General features: G+C 42.6%; 1 protein-coding gene across 3 annotated transcripts in view; it reads left to right on the forward strand.

The window, feature by feature from the left end:
* Positions 1-10152, forward strand: part of LOC135209695 (intraflagellar transport protein 88 homolog) — a gene marked incomplete at its 5' end in the record, with an annotated part of 88101 nt that extends 77949 nt beyond the window's left edge. For 2 of the 3 annotated variants that reach the window (XM_064242451.1, XM_064242453.1), the window contains 1 exon segment: positions 5483-6917. In XM_064242451.1, the coding sequence (XP_064098521.1) occupies positions 5483-5604 (122 nt within the window). 3 annotated transcript variants of the gene reach the window in all.
* Between the last annotated feature and the right edge of the window lie 5024 nt (positions 10153-15176).

Here is a 15176-nt window from a genome sequence, read left to right on the forward strand (position 1 = left end):
GGACGCTCGTAGACGTTGTAGTAAGAGCTCTGTGGACGCGAATGTGGAAGTTCGCTGTCACTCGGATGTTGTTCCCGAGGCTTTGGCTGACGCTTCACGTCTTATTTCTTCTTCACGTTCGCCTCTAAAGGTGATTCCTGATCCTGTGACTGTTAAGGATCCGTTACCCTCTTCTTCTCTTCATCGTTCGGATAGGAGACTTGGAGCTTAAGGACTTCTGCCTCTTCCTTCGGATTTGCACTCGGGTAGGGAAGAAGGAGAACTTAGCGGTTCTTCTGAGGATGTTGATGAAGAACAACCTGCTACGTCTGCTTCGTCAGATTTCCAAGTTTTGGCGCGGCTACTTCGTGATTCGTTTGGGGATACTTTCAAGCCTGCTGCTCCTCCTTCTCCTCCTTCTCTGTTTTCGTCGTCGAAGACAAGCAAGACTCCAGGTTTCGTGAAGATGAAGACGTCGTTATCTACTAGAAGAGCTTTCCGGAAGGTTAACGCCTGGATGGAGTGGCTAGGAAAGCAAAGGAAGGACTACTTTTGCCCTGCCTCCGTCTAGACTTAGCGGTAAGGCAGGGATGTGGTATGAGACAGGCGAGGAATTAGGATTGAAGGTTCCTACGTCTGCTCAAGGTGATTTTGCCAGCGTGGTTGATGCCTCAAGGAGGGCCCTTTTAGCCTCAGCTAAAGTGTCATGGACGACTTCCGAACTGGACCATCTTTTGAAGGGACTGTTTAGGTCCTTAGAGGTCTTCAACTTCTTAGACTGGTGTCTTGGAGCTTTAGACAACCAGTCTCGTAAGCCAGACTCGATCAGCTTGGGGGAGCTGTCCAGTGTATTGTCATGCATGGACAAGGCCGTCAGGGATGGCTCAGAGGAGTTAGCATCTCATTTTTCAGCAGGGGTGCTTAAGAAAAGGTCGCTTTATTGCAACTTTGCGGCTAAGTCTGTCTCTCCCGCACAGAGGACAGAACTTTTGTATGCTCCCTTCTCGAGTCATCTCTTCCCCCAAGCTATGGTGAAGGATCTGGCAGTTAGTCTGCAAGAGAAAGCCACGCAAGACCTGTTGGCTCAGTCTTCGAGACGTCCGGCTGGCCCTTCAACGTCTTCCAGGAGGCCCAACCGTTTAGAAAGCAGAAGCCCTTTCGTGGAGGGACTTCCGCTAGATCGTCTCCTCGAGGAAGAAGCCTCCTAGAGGTAGAGCCCCTTCCAAGTCTAGGGGCAAGAAGTGAGAGATCGGTCCTTCAGCCACCGGTAGGAGCTAGGCTGCAGTTTTTTGCAGAAGCCTGGAGAGAAAGAGAGGCAGACACCTGGTCTCTCGACGTCATAGAGAAGGGTTACAAGATCCCTTTCATAAAGCCGCCCCCGTTGACTTCCACTCCCAGGGACTTGTCCCCATTGTATCCTCAAACAAAGCGAAAGATACTTTTCGACCTGCTCGAGCAAGATGCTCGAGAAACGAGCAGTGGAACAGGTTTTAGACCTGGCAACGCCAGGATTTTACAACAGATTGTTTCTTGTACCGAAACAATCGGGAGGGTGGCGGCCGGTCTTGGATGTAAGTCGTCTAAACCTCTATATAGAAAAGCAGAGGTTCAAGATGGAGACTCCTCAGTCAGTTCTGGGGGCCTTAAGACCTGGAGATTGGATGGTATCACTCGACCTCCAGGACGCCTACTTTCACGTCCCGAATAATCTCCCCAAATCGATGAAGTAGCCTTTCGGTTCGTACTGAAAGGAAAGGTCTTTCAATTCAGGGCTCTTTGTTCGGACTGAGTACGGCCCCTTTTATCTTCACCATCTTAATGAAGAACGTGGCGAGGTGGCTCCATCTTTCCAACATCAGAATCTCGCTCTATCTGGACGACTGGCTCATACGAGCCTCCTCGCAGACCCGGTGCCTGAAGGACTTGCAAACGACTCTGTCTTTAGCTGCGTCCCTGGGACTTCTGGTGAACTTCGAAAAGTCACATCTGACCCCAACACAGTCCATCGTGTATCTGGGGATTCAGATGGATTCAGTGGCTTTTCGGGCTTTTCCGTCCCAGGAACGTCAGCAACAAGGCATAGAAAAAGTGTCAGCCTTTCTAGGGAAGGATTCATGCTCGGTGAGGGAATGGATGAGTCTGCTGGGGAGGGAACCATTTCCTCGCTGGAGAAGTTTGTTTCCCTGGGGAGGCTACACCGTCCGACCTCTTCAGTTCTTTCTGTCGGACAGCTGGACAGAAAAGGACAACTTCGACATGAAGTTAAGCATCTCGGAAGAGGTGAAGAACCATCTAAGATGGTGGCTCGATCCGTGGAAGCTGTCAGAGGGCATATCCCTCAAGCTTCAGAACCCCGACCTAGTGTTGTTCTCTGACGCGTCATCCCACGGGGTGGGGAGCAACTCTAGGGGGGGAGGATGTGTCAGGTACCTGGAGAGGGGAACAGGTAACCTGGCATATCAACTTCAAAGAGCTGGCAGCGGTTCAATTAGCGCTCCAGTTTCTTCCAGAACAAAGTCTCCCGTCGTGTAGTTCAAGTCAACTCGGACAAACACCACAGCCCTGGCATACTTGAAGAAACAAGGAGGCACACACACTCGCTCCCTGTTCGCCTCTAGCGAAAAGAGATTCTAGACTTTGGTCAAAGGAAGAGAGAAGGTCCAAACCTATTGACAAGGTTCATTGCCGGAGTAGAGAACGTCCGGGCAGATCTCCTCAGTCGACAAGGACAGTTATTGCCGACAGAGTGAACCCTCAATCAAGACGTATGCCGGAGCTGTGGGGTCTTTGGGGATGTCCCTTAGTGGGACTTCTTTGCAACGTCAAGGACGGGCGAGACTTCCCCTGTATTGCTCCCCCCCGGTTCTCGATCCGGGAGCAGTAGCAGTAGACGCCCTTCTATGGGATTGGACGGGCCTAGATCTCTATGCTTTTCCCCCCTTCTTAGATCCTGGGGAGGTGATGAGAAAATTTGCAGCATCGGACGGGACGAGGAGGTTGACTTTAATCGCCCCCTTTTGGCCCGCAGCGATCTGGTTCACAGAGGTGATGTTCTACCTAGTGGATTATCCGAGATCTCTTCCGTTAAGGAGAGATCTACTCAAACAGCCCCACTTCGACAGAGGGTACCCACAAAAACCTCTCCGCTCTGAGTCTGACTGCGTCAGACTATCCAAAAGTTGGTCAGAGCGAGAGGTTTTTCGAAATCAGTGGCTAAAGCTATCGCCACCGCGAGGAGGGCCATCATCAATCGCGGTTTACCAATCGAAGTGGGCAGCCTTTAGAAGTTGGTGTAAGAGAAAGGAGTTTCCTCTACCACTACCTCTGTGAGTCAGATCGCCGACTTCTTGCTTTATCTTAAACAAGATCTGAAGCTGGCAGTGTCAACCATTAAAGGCTACAGAAGCGTCTTATCTGTAGTTTTTTCGCCATAGAGGTCTTGACCTCGCTAATAACAAGGATCTCCATGATCTATTGAGATCTTTCGAGACGACCAAGGTACCGCTACCAAAGTTACCTTCGTGGAACCTGGATGTGGTCCTCAAATATTTGATGTCAAATCGCTTTGAACCTCTTTCCTCTTCGCCCTCTAAGAGATTTGACGAAGAAAAACTGTATTCCTAACTGCTCTGCCTTGGCGACGGCGAAAGAGAGTTAGGCGAAATACAGGCTATCAGCAAACACGTCGGCTTCAAAGGGCATAATGCGGTCTGCTCTTTGGGTATGTCGTTTTCTGGGCCAAAAACGAAAAAACCCTTCCAATCCGTGGCTAAAACGTTCGAGATCAAGGGTATGGCAGAGATCATTGGTCAAGAGCCAGAAAGAGTCCTGTGTCCTGTTAGGGCTCTTAGAGAGTATCTTCGTAGAACGAAGGATTGTCGAGGTTCTGCGGAGAACTTATGGTGTTCGGATCAGAGACCAAACATGCCCATGGTCCAAGAATGCACTGGTATTCGTTTTAATGTAAATACCACCAGTTAAAGAGGCGCACTCTTGCAAAGACAGCGACTTTAAGCTGCTAAAAGTTAATGCGCACGAAGTAAGGGCTATTTCGACCTCAATAGCCTTTCAGAAAAACATGGCTCTTAAAGACATTTTAAGTGCTACTTTTTGGAGGAGTAACTCAGTGTTCGCCTCGCCACTACCTACGGGAGGTGAGAACGACCTATGAAAAAACTGTTACTCTCTTGGGCCATACGTCGCCGCAGACACTATTTTGGGGGCAGGAGGTAGCACTCATCCTTTCCCATAGAAAAGGGTAGGTGAGTTTTTAATATTTGTATGTTTTTGGTTGTAGGGTCGGCTGCCGAGTACGGTCGTCCCTTCCTTTAGCCTTTGGTATATGGGAGTTTGTTGTTAGGCTAACTTAGGTGGTGGTTTTGCCTCGTTGCCCTCAGAAGTATGGTCATGGTCTAGTCACATTGTGGTCCGTCCCCGTTGACAGATCATCTAGAGCGCACCAACTACACAGGTCACTACCTTGTTGGTAACTCTAGTGAAGCAGAAGCAGGCTTGGGTGACAGTAATCACGAAGTCAGCTATGCTAACAGGTAAGGACCCAAGATGTCAATCATCTACATTTATATGTTTCCTAAAATCCTTTTTCTGTCTCTCCCACCGCCAAAGGTGGGATTCAGCTATATATATATCTGACAGGTAAGTTTCATGAACAAAATGATATTGTTAAGATACAATAAAGTTTGTTCATACTTACCTGGCAGATATATATATTTTTAGTACCCACCCACCTCCCCTCAGGAGACAGTGGAGATAGAAATCTGATAGAAAATGGGAATGGTTCCTGATACCCGCCTCCCAGCGGCGGGAATGGGTACTAACCACCCAACTCCCACTACGTGTGTCGTAAGTTTTAGAAATTCTGTCGGACTTCAGAGAATACAGCTATATATATATCTGCCAGGTAAGTATGAACAAACTTTATTGTATCTTAACAATATCATATTAAAAAGTTAAAGGCTGAAACCATTAAAAGAATCAATACATGAGGCAGCAAGGGAGGTGTGCAGTATGACATCTGGGGAGTGCTATACATATATAGTGTAGGAAACCATTGTAGAAGCTGTAGAGGACAATTGAAGTACGTATAAGAGAGCCATCAAGCTCTGGTAGAGGGTAGCAAGGAAGAGGATAGAGAGATGTACAGGGAGAAGAGAAAGGAAGCCAATAGTCAGGTTGGAAAGAGCAGAGGAAGGCACAGGAGGAATAGAATAAGAATTTTAAAGCACAGGAAAGAAAGTGGATGAAGATGAAAATATATTGACAAAACAAAATGGTGAAATTTAAGAAATTAAAGATGAAAAGAAAGGAATAATTGAATGATGTAGGTAATTCTATGGGACTGTCAAAATAGAATATTTAGCTGTTTATCTCCGAACCTATTTAGATTTCTGTGTACATATGTACTGATTTTTTTTTGTACTTGTGACTTTCTTAATCAAGGACATTTAAATGCAGTTTTTACATGTTCATTTTCACTTTACAGATAGCAGTTATGTTGATCCCTTAGGTCCTCTACAAGAGAGGCCAAAAACCAGCTTGAGGAGAAAGCAAGATGAAGATGATTTTGGAGATGATGATATTGGTGATGATCTTTTGCCAGAGTAAATATAGAGCAGGTACTCCAAATGAGTTGGAAGGTGTGTTTTAGTCTATATGTACTAACAGGCGTGAGAATAATTCTAATACAGTAAATAATTAGAAATATGTTACTTGATAGCCTTTACATTGTAATTAGCAATATTGTTTTGGAAAACTACAGCATCAGGTAATTTTTTGGTGCTTTACTTCTAGTCCTTACCTCTAGTCCATTGTCTTTTCATGTTGCATGACACTTCTAATAAAGTTCCAACAAAAATTTGTGTTAGACACTAATGTTGATGAGACAGAAAATGATTGGTGGTTGCTTAGCTGTGCTTTGTATCTTAAATTCGTATAAACTAGTTCTTGATAGTGAATGCAAAGGTTTGTATTGACTTTCGAAATTACTCCGTTGATAATAATGAGTATATACATTGTGAGTACGTACATTGTGGTTTAATTTTATTACAGTATTTTTAGGAAATTATTTATATTGTAACAATTTTTGTTGTTGTGTAGTTAATTTATTATATGAAAATTGTAATTTTTTATAATTTCTGTGTTACTATTTTGATTTTTAATATCATCATTATTGTAGAAAATACATAATGGATTAGTATTTACTGCATAAGTAGTGGTGCAGAGTTTGCTAGTCATAATTATTTGTCTGACTGTTTTTTTTTAAAGTTTCATATCCATCTGATTCTTTAGTTTTATGTGATTTTTAGTAATAATAGCTCAAAAATGTTATGATTATTAGGTACAATAGAAGAGAGAGTTATATATTGAAATGCAGTAGCTGAGACTATTGGAGAAGTCTTGCTTTTCTTGTCACCTGTGTTAATCAGTCAGTGATTGACCATGGTAAAAGAAGTCAGTTGGTGCATTTGCAAATATACTTATTTTAAGTTAGCTTTTATTAAACTGGCCAGTAGATTAACTTAAATTATGTTTTCCTAAAGTAGAGAAATGAACTATGGTAATAAAATTGTGATAAAATTTGTACCTAGAGTTGAGGTTTCATGAATAGAAACATTTAGAAACGCTATAAATGATGAGGGTCATATCTATGTAAGCATATCTGGATTCCTTGTTCTACTAAAATGATTGCCATAGTTGTGATTTATTTTTTTATTAGTATTTAGTTTTTAACTTGTTTCATTGGGTGGAGCAGTACATAATTCTTTGAGACTTCTTTCTGTGTAACTCTCTTTGAAGTTTGTACATTATTATGTAATAATTTTGTATCTGGCTTTAAAGCATAAAATAACCATGGTTTTGTCATGTTATGACATTATTATTATTATTATTATTATTATTATTATTATTATTATTATTATTATTATGTATTATTATTATTATTTTATGGGTTATTATTATTATTATTATTATTATTTTATTATTATTATTATTATTATTATTGATTATTATGTTTATTTATTATTATTATTATTATTATTTTTTTTTTTTTTTTCTCTCTCTATCACAGTCCTCCAATTCGACTGGGTGGTATTTATGTGGGGTTCCGGATTGCATCCTGCCTCCTTAGGAGTCCATCACTTTTCTTACTATGTGCGCTGTTTCTAGGATCACACTCTTTTGCATGAGTCCTGGAGTTACTTCAGCATCTAGTTTTTCTAGATTCCTTTTCAGGGATCTTGGGATCGTGCCTAGTGCTCCTATGATTATGGGTACGATTTCCACTGGCATATCCCATATCCTTCTTATTTCTATTTTCAGATCTTGATACTTATCCATTTTTTTCCTCTCTTTCTCTTCAACTCTGGTGTCCCATGGTATTGCGACATCAATGAGTGATACTTTCTTCTTGACTTTGTCAATCAACGTCATGTCTGGTCTATTTGCACGTATCACCCTATCCGTTCTGATACCATAGTCCAAGAGGATCTTTGCGTGATCGTTTTCTATCACTCCCTCAGGTTGGTGCTCGTACCACTTATTACTGCAAGGTAGCTGCTGATATTATTATTATTATTATTATTATTATTATTATTATTATTATTATTATTATTATTATTATTATTGTATTGTAGTCTAATAACTCTTAAGAGCTCACCTAAGGATTTTTAATAAATGAAAATTGAAAATGGAGCAAGCTAAAGAACTTTGACAGCTTAGTGAACAGATTATAAGTTAAAAACACAAAGCAAAGCACTTTTAGTCAAAGGAAGGATTGCAAGGAACCTTAGCACCATTTACAATGTGTCAAGTATTAAAGGTACATTGTAAGTAGTAACTCCTACAGTGGGATTTTGCCATGAAGTGTGATACATTTTTGTTCACTATTATTTTGAACCGATTCTAAAACTGGAGATTCATCTTTTGTAGTTTTCCAGTAAATTTGGTAATACTAGTCAACTAATTCTTACTAGTCATTGATGATCTCATTTTAAGTTTATTCTTAACTGAAATGTAAGTGCAATTTTGTCATCCGATTATAGAGTTTTATCCGTCCATGCAGTTTTATAGAATTTCTATATATTATTCTGATAACCTTTTAAATGATCATACAGGCAGTATATACAAATGATCATACAGGAAGTACTATATATAAAGAATTAGAGGAAAAACATGAAAAATATATTTTTCTTATGTGTATTTGATACTCAGTGTAAAGAAAGAGTTTATATATATGTATACATATGTACCATAGGCTAAATTCCCAATTATTTTTTACAACTTTGTTTTGCCATACAATATCATTGTCAGTGACCTTTTTATCAAGATTTAGTTACGCTCTTTATCATTATCTATGATTCTTTTACAGCATTTACAGTACTTAATTATTTATTATTCATGATAGTTCAGAAGATGACAATATTATTAATGAAAAGTCATACCAAGAACTACTATAAAAAATACAGTTCATTTTAAAAATGCATATACATGTGTCTACATATTTCCTTCTTTGCTCACTCAATTCAGCAACCCTTTTGAACATAGCGTGTTGCTACATATTGCAAGTTTTTCATAAATGCGTGAAACCACCTCTCTTGTAGTGATTATTATTGGTGGTGTTTTTAAGGAAATTCTAGCCTGTTCTTGTTTGAGCTGTATTTTGAATTTTATAGTTTACTGTTGTATAAAAATGTCATCGGCTTTTACAGTAATTACGATAATTACCGTTTTTATCAGTAACAGTTGTTCACGTGGGTCTATAAAAGTAGTACACATTTGCCTTTATATAATTACAGTTGTGATTTATGTTAAATGTTTTATGCATAATGTTATGAATAAAACTTATCCTGAAGGTATTATAGTAAATTATATTTATTGTTTGAATATTTTTTAAACCATTATATTTAATCTTATTCATTTGGGATTTTTACGTTAAAGAAACACTAGATACTAAATAAAACTGGTTTTGACTTGGGAAAAACATATTTTGGTAGCTGCTGTTTGTCCTCAAAGGATTTACACTCATGGTCTATAAGACGTCAACCAATTACAAAGAATGTTTTTATATTTAGTCTTAGCAGAATAGTATGAAGGACTCAGGACAGAAGGGCTCTATCTCATGTCCTGCAACTACTACTTCAACTCTACATCTCACTTGCACAGATATGGTAACAGCCTGTTTTGCCCATCTTCATTACACTGGTCTGTCCAAAAGTTCACAAGTCCCCAGGTTGTGCTTTGAAAAATGTGTTGGACTATGCATTTTTCACCAATTAAAGCTTCAGAGTGCTAATGAAAAGTACTTTAATATAACCCAAGTTTTTAAATAAATAAGCTTCAAAATCAACAAAGTAAATTTTCTAAGCTGACAATAAAGATTTTGGTATTGCTATCAGGTGGTAATTCATCCATCATATATGATTTTTGCCTGTAGCCTAAAAAAGCTGATAGGGGACAGAGTCTTTATTCTTTCTATAAAAGAACCATATAGGAAAAATGTTGCTATAGTATATATATTGTTAAAGAGTTTGCTAGACAGTGACTATTTGGCTCTTCATAGACATCTGCCTTTGCCTTAAAAGGGTATAGGTAATTGGAGCTATCAAACAACACAAAACCAATGAAACTAAGATCATTATAATGTAGTGGTAATATAGTACTACTGAGAATGCTTGCAATAGGAAGAGTATAACACTTAGCTACAAATTACGAATAAACTACGTAAGTACAACGTACTATTTGTGAAATTTAGTATTAAATTACAAGAACAGCAGTTTATATCAGATGAAATATTAAGGCTTCAAAATTGTGGGAGTTGAGCAATAAAGGGAAGTCAGAAACTTCTCTTGAATGAAGAGGTAGTGATTGAGTAGAAAGAGAGGAATATATTACAGTGGAAGTAAATGCACTAATGAATTGTAAAGAGCAAATGATGTACCCCAAAACACAAAGCATAGCAAAAAGGAGGAACCATAAAATGAACAGTTACTGTGATGGAAGCACACACGGGATAAAAAGGGTGGGCGGAGTGGAGCGAGCTAACAGGACATATAGTTGTGGAAAAAGGAAGGATGAAACAAAATATTTTAGTGATACTTTACTGTATGTATATGAAAATACTTGTACAAAGTATATGATTTGTTGAAGGTAAATCTATAGATGACTCCTCACAACTATAAATGACAAAAATTGTATATTTTCATACATTCAACTTACCTGTCAGATATATACATAGCTATAGACTCCGTCGTTCCCGACAAAGAATTTCAAATTTCGCGGCACTCGCTACAGGTAGGTTCAGGTGATCTACCGCCCTGCTCTGGGTGGCAGGACTAGGAACTATTCCCGTTTTCTAATCAGATTCTCTCTGTCGCCGGCTGTATCAACATTGTTGTTACTTCCTCCTGACTAGAATTCGTTTTTCGCAAAGCTTTGTGATCATCTCTCGCTGATATTTGGTGACGTACTTGGATCGTTGTTTGGCATTCGCTATCGTGGACTGTTTTTTTGGACTTGGTTTTTTGGAATTTGTGAATATGTCTGATTCTAGTGTTAGTTTCAGAGTGTGTGTGAATGAGGGCTGTAAGGTGAGGATTCCGAAAGCTTCGGTAGATCCTCACACTATTTGTAGGGGGGTGTAGAATGGTTTGAATGTTCGATTGAGAATACGTGTAACGAGTGTGAGAAACTGAGTGCACAAGAGTGGAAGAATCTAACTTCTTACTTGAAGAAGTTAGAGAAAGATAGAGAGAGGAAGGCGGCTTATAAAACCCGCAGAATGTCTGCCTCTCATGATTTACTATCTAGCTCTGTAGCTTCTTCTTATGATAATCATGACCATTCTGTTTCAGCCCGTTCACAAATTGCTAATCCCTCTAGTTCGGCTTCGGAAATAGCAGAACTTAGAGCTTCCCTTCAGAAAATGCGGAAAAAGTCGCAGCATTGGAAGGTAAGGAAAGTGAATGTGGTAGTGATGTTAGTGTCCCCATTGTAGTGGAGGGGGCGTCTGGTCGTCTCTGCGACGCTCCCAGGCCTAGACCTCTTCCAAGCTCCCTGGCCCGGAGGAGAAGAAATCGAAAGCCGTAACCGTGTGTGGAGAATCCCAACGATCAGGGCGTCCCTTCGGCAGAATCGATCGTATCGACTGCCAAGGACCGCTATAGGAAAAGCGTCCTTCGAGATGCTTTTCGTCGCTAGTTCGCCTTCTCCGAGAAGAGGATGGAAGGAGTCGAATCTTTCCCGTCCTTTGAAGAGGTATGAAAGAGCATGAGCTCAATTCGAGTCCCGAGCGCTTCTCGGAAGGAGGAGCGCCTTCGGTAATAAAGAAGGCGAGAATACATTCAGGACTCTGGGTCTGGAAGGGATCCTAAGAGCGCCTTCCAGATCTCCCTCTCCTATTCGGAAGATTCCTCAACCAAGAAAATTTTGAAGTATATGCAAGAGCATTAGCCTTGTTAGTAGGAACTCGTTATAAGGAGCTACTCGTAAGAAGGATGATAGGCTTCCTATTAAAAGATCTAAATACCTTCTTCCTGTGGGCGCGACGCATCCTTCATGGGGAGTTGGCCGCACAGGCGGCCATCTCTGGGGGGAGCGGTGCGCTAGACAGGAGAGAAGTAAGAAAGGAAGTTACTCCTGTCAAGAGTAGGGCGCCAACCAGAAGCCAGGCTCCGAGTAGGCGCAACGGAGCCAGTACAACATTCAAGATCTTCATCAAGCGCCAAGAGTTAGCTGAATAGGAAGATCCTGTTAGGAGTAGAGCGCTTGTGAGACGGAAAGCGCCTATCGGAATCAATACTCATACTAAACATCAGACGCATTCTAAGGATCAGGAGTGTTTGGAACGCGCTCCTACCAGGCAGGAGTCGTCGACCTAGTACTCCTCCAGGCGCCAGGAGTATTCTGAACTAAATACTCCTTCCCAGGCCGCCAGGAGTATTCCGAAGCTGATACTCCTCCCAGGCGCCAGGAGTATTCTGAACTAAAATACTCCTCCCAGGCGGCCAGGAGTATTCCGAGCTTATACTCCTCCCAGGCGCCAGGAGTATTCGGAGGCTTATACTCCTCTCCCGGCGCCAGGAGTATTCGAACTTAATACTCCTACCACGCGCATTGGAGTATTCTGAACAAAATGCGCCTACTAAAAGCCAGGAGTATTCGAGGCGCTCTGCGCCTGCCAAGCGCCAGGAGTATTCCAAGCACGTTACTCCTCCCAGGCGAGATACTCCTGCTGTACACCAGGCGCATTCCTCGTATGAAGAGCCTGACATCTCGTAAGAGAGTAAGAGAAGAGTCAGAAGAAGAAGAGAGTTCTCCTTCCGAGCCTATCAACCCAGAAGATGCCTCGGAGGACGAAATCGAAGGAAGGATCTTCTAATTATAAGTTCTTTCGTCCCTTCTATTGGAGGAATATGGAGACTCTTTGACGCCAGCTGCTCCCCCTTCTCCACGCTCTCAGTTTTCGAGCACGAAAACACACAAGTTCTTCCTCTTTCCTTAAAATGAAGCCTGCTATTTCTATGAGGAGGGCTCTACAATCTCTGACTCCTGGTTCAAGAATGAAGAAGGAGTTAGGAAGGACGGTCTTTTGTATGCCTCCCGCTAAAACTTACAGGGAGGAGAGGAATTTGGTACGAAACGGGAGAGGATATGGATTGTCTCTGTCCGTTTCAGCTGAATCAGACTTCTCGAGTTTGGTGGATTCGTCGAGAAGGCACGCCTTGAATGCAGCGAAGGTACATGGGGGCTTTCGGAAACGGACCACCTCATCAAGGGACTTTTTCACACTTTAGAAGTTTTTAACTTCTTAGATTGGTCCCTTGGGGTTCTGGCCAAGAAATCTCAGGAAAAGGAACAACTCGACCCAGAAACCCTAAATTGCATCCTCGCCTGCATTGATAAGGCTGTTCAGGATGGATCGGCTGAGGTATGCTCCCTCTTTGGTGCAGGAGTTTTAAAGAAAGGGCGGTGCACAGTGCTTTCCTCACGAAGGCCGTCTCTCCTTCGCAGAGAGCCGCCCTTATTGTTTGCGCCTCTCTCTGAACACCTTTTTCCCTCGCAGTTGGTGAAGGACATCGCGCACTCTCTGACGGAAAAGGCCACCCAGGATCTCCTTAGACTCTCAAGGAAGAATAGGCCTGTGGCTAGTGAGGAAAAAGAAAGTGGCTCGCCCAACTCAGCAGCAGCCCTTTCGAGGAGGTCTTCCAACTAGATCGATCGCCAGAAGGAAGTCTTCCGAAAAGAGGGGCAGGTCTTCCTTCCGTCCCTTTAAGAAAGGGAAATGATATTCTGTCCTCCAGACACCCGTAGGAACCAGGTTACTTTCTTTTGCGAAAGCCTGGGAAGACATAGGAGCGAATCCTTGGACGATGTCGATTATCAAGAAGGGGTATCGCATCCCATTCAAGGACATTCCTCCCTTGACACATCACCGAGGGGAATTGTCCGCCAGATACAGGGACCCTGTCCTGATGGATACTCTTCGTCAGATGGTGGAACAGATGTGGGACAAAAGAGCAATAGAGCTAGTGCTGGATTGCAACTCCCGGGGGTTTTGGGTTTTACAATCGCTTGTTTCTTGTAGCAAAAACCTCGGGGGGTGGATGAGACCGGTTCTTGGACGTAAGTGCGCTGAACAAATTTTGTCGAACAACAGAAGTTCAGCATGGAAACGTCTGCTTCAGTCCTGCAGCACTGCGGCAAGGGGATTGGATGGTGTCCCTAGACCTTCAGGACGCATACTTCCACATCCCGATCCACCATTCGTCGATTGAGTACCTTCGATTTATGTTTCGAAGGAAGAAATTATCAGTTCAGGGCCCTGTGTTTTCGGCCTGTCCACGGCTCCTCGAAGTCTTCACAGACGTGATGAAAATGTAGCAAGGCACTTACATTTGAAAGGGATACATGTCTCCCTGTACCTGGACGAACTGCTCATCAGAGCCAGGTCTCAAAAGCAGTGTTTGGAGGACCTGTTAATAACACTGGAATTGACAAAATCTTTGGGATTGATCGTGAACCTCGAGAAGTCTCAGATGATCCCCAGCCAGAACGTGTTTATCTGGGGATTCAGATGGATTCTCGGGGTTTTCGAGTTTTTTTTCCATCTCAAGAGAGAATAAAGAAAGGCTGTGCCACAGTATCGAACTTTCTAGGGAAAGAGCGCACTTCAGCGAGGGAATGGCTGAGCCTTCTGGGAACCCTTTCCTCGCTCGACAGTTCTTTCTCCTAGAAGATTACATCTTCGACCGCTTCAGTTCTTCCTAAGAAGAAGTTGGAGTTGGAAGACAGGTCAGTCTCTCGGACACGTTTCCAATCTCGGAAGAAATCCAACATCATTTGAAGTGTGGTTTGATTCCATTAAGGGAAACAAAGGAGTGTCCCTGCAGTACGGAACCCAAGCCTGACATTGTTTTCAGACGCCTCGGAGGCGGGCTGGGGTGCAACATTGGGATCCAAAGAAGTGTCAGGCACCTGGTCGGCAGAACAGGTGTCATGCACATAAATTGCAAAGAGCTCTTAGCAATTCCACCTGGCGCTAAAGAGCTTCGAACACTTAGTCAGAGGCAAAGTCGTGCAGATAAATTCAGACAATACGACAGCTCTGGCTTAATGTCAAGAAGCAAGGAGGGACGCACTCTTTTGCTCTGTACAGCTGGCAAGGGATCTACTGATTTGGGCGAACAAAGGAAGGTAGTTCTTCTAACAAGGTTTGTTCAAGGGGAGAGGAATGTGAGAGCGGACAGATTGAGCAGGAATTCCAGGTCCTTCCCACAGAATGGACACTCCACTCAGAAGTCTGTCAGAACCTTGGCTCCTTTGGGGGAAGCCTCAAATAGATCTTTTCGCCACATTCCTCTCCAAAAGGATAGAACGTTTTGTGCCCTGGTGGAGGATCCCCGGGCGTATGCAACAGACGCCTTTCTCCTGGACTGTCAGGGATAGACGTTTACGCTTTTCCCCCGTTCAAGATACTGGGGGAAGTAGTCCAGAAAATTCGTGGCATCCGAAGGAACCAAGATGACTCTGATCGCTCCGTATTGGCCAGCTCAAATTTGGTTCACAGAGGTGATGGAATGGACAGTGGACTTCCCAGATCTCTTCCAAACGAATAGATCTGCTCAAACAACCCCACTTCGAGAGGTACCATCAAAATCTACCCCGCTCTTGCTCTGACTGCC

Source organism: Macrobrachium nipponense, chromosome 38, assembly GCF_015104395.2.
Source record: "Macrobrachium nipponense isolate FS-2020 chromosome 38, ASM1510439v2, whole genome shotgun sequence".
Lineage (NCBI taxonomy): Eukaryota > Metazoa > Arthropoda > Malacostraca > Decapoda > Palaemonidae > Macrobrachium > Macrobrachium nipponense.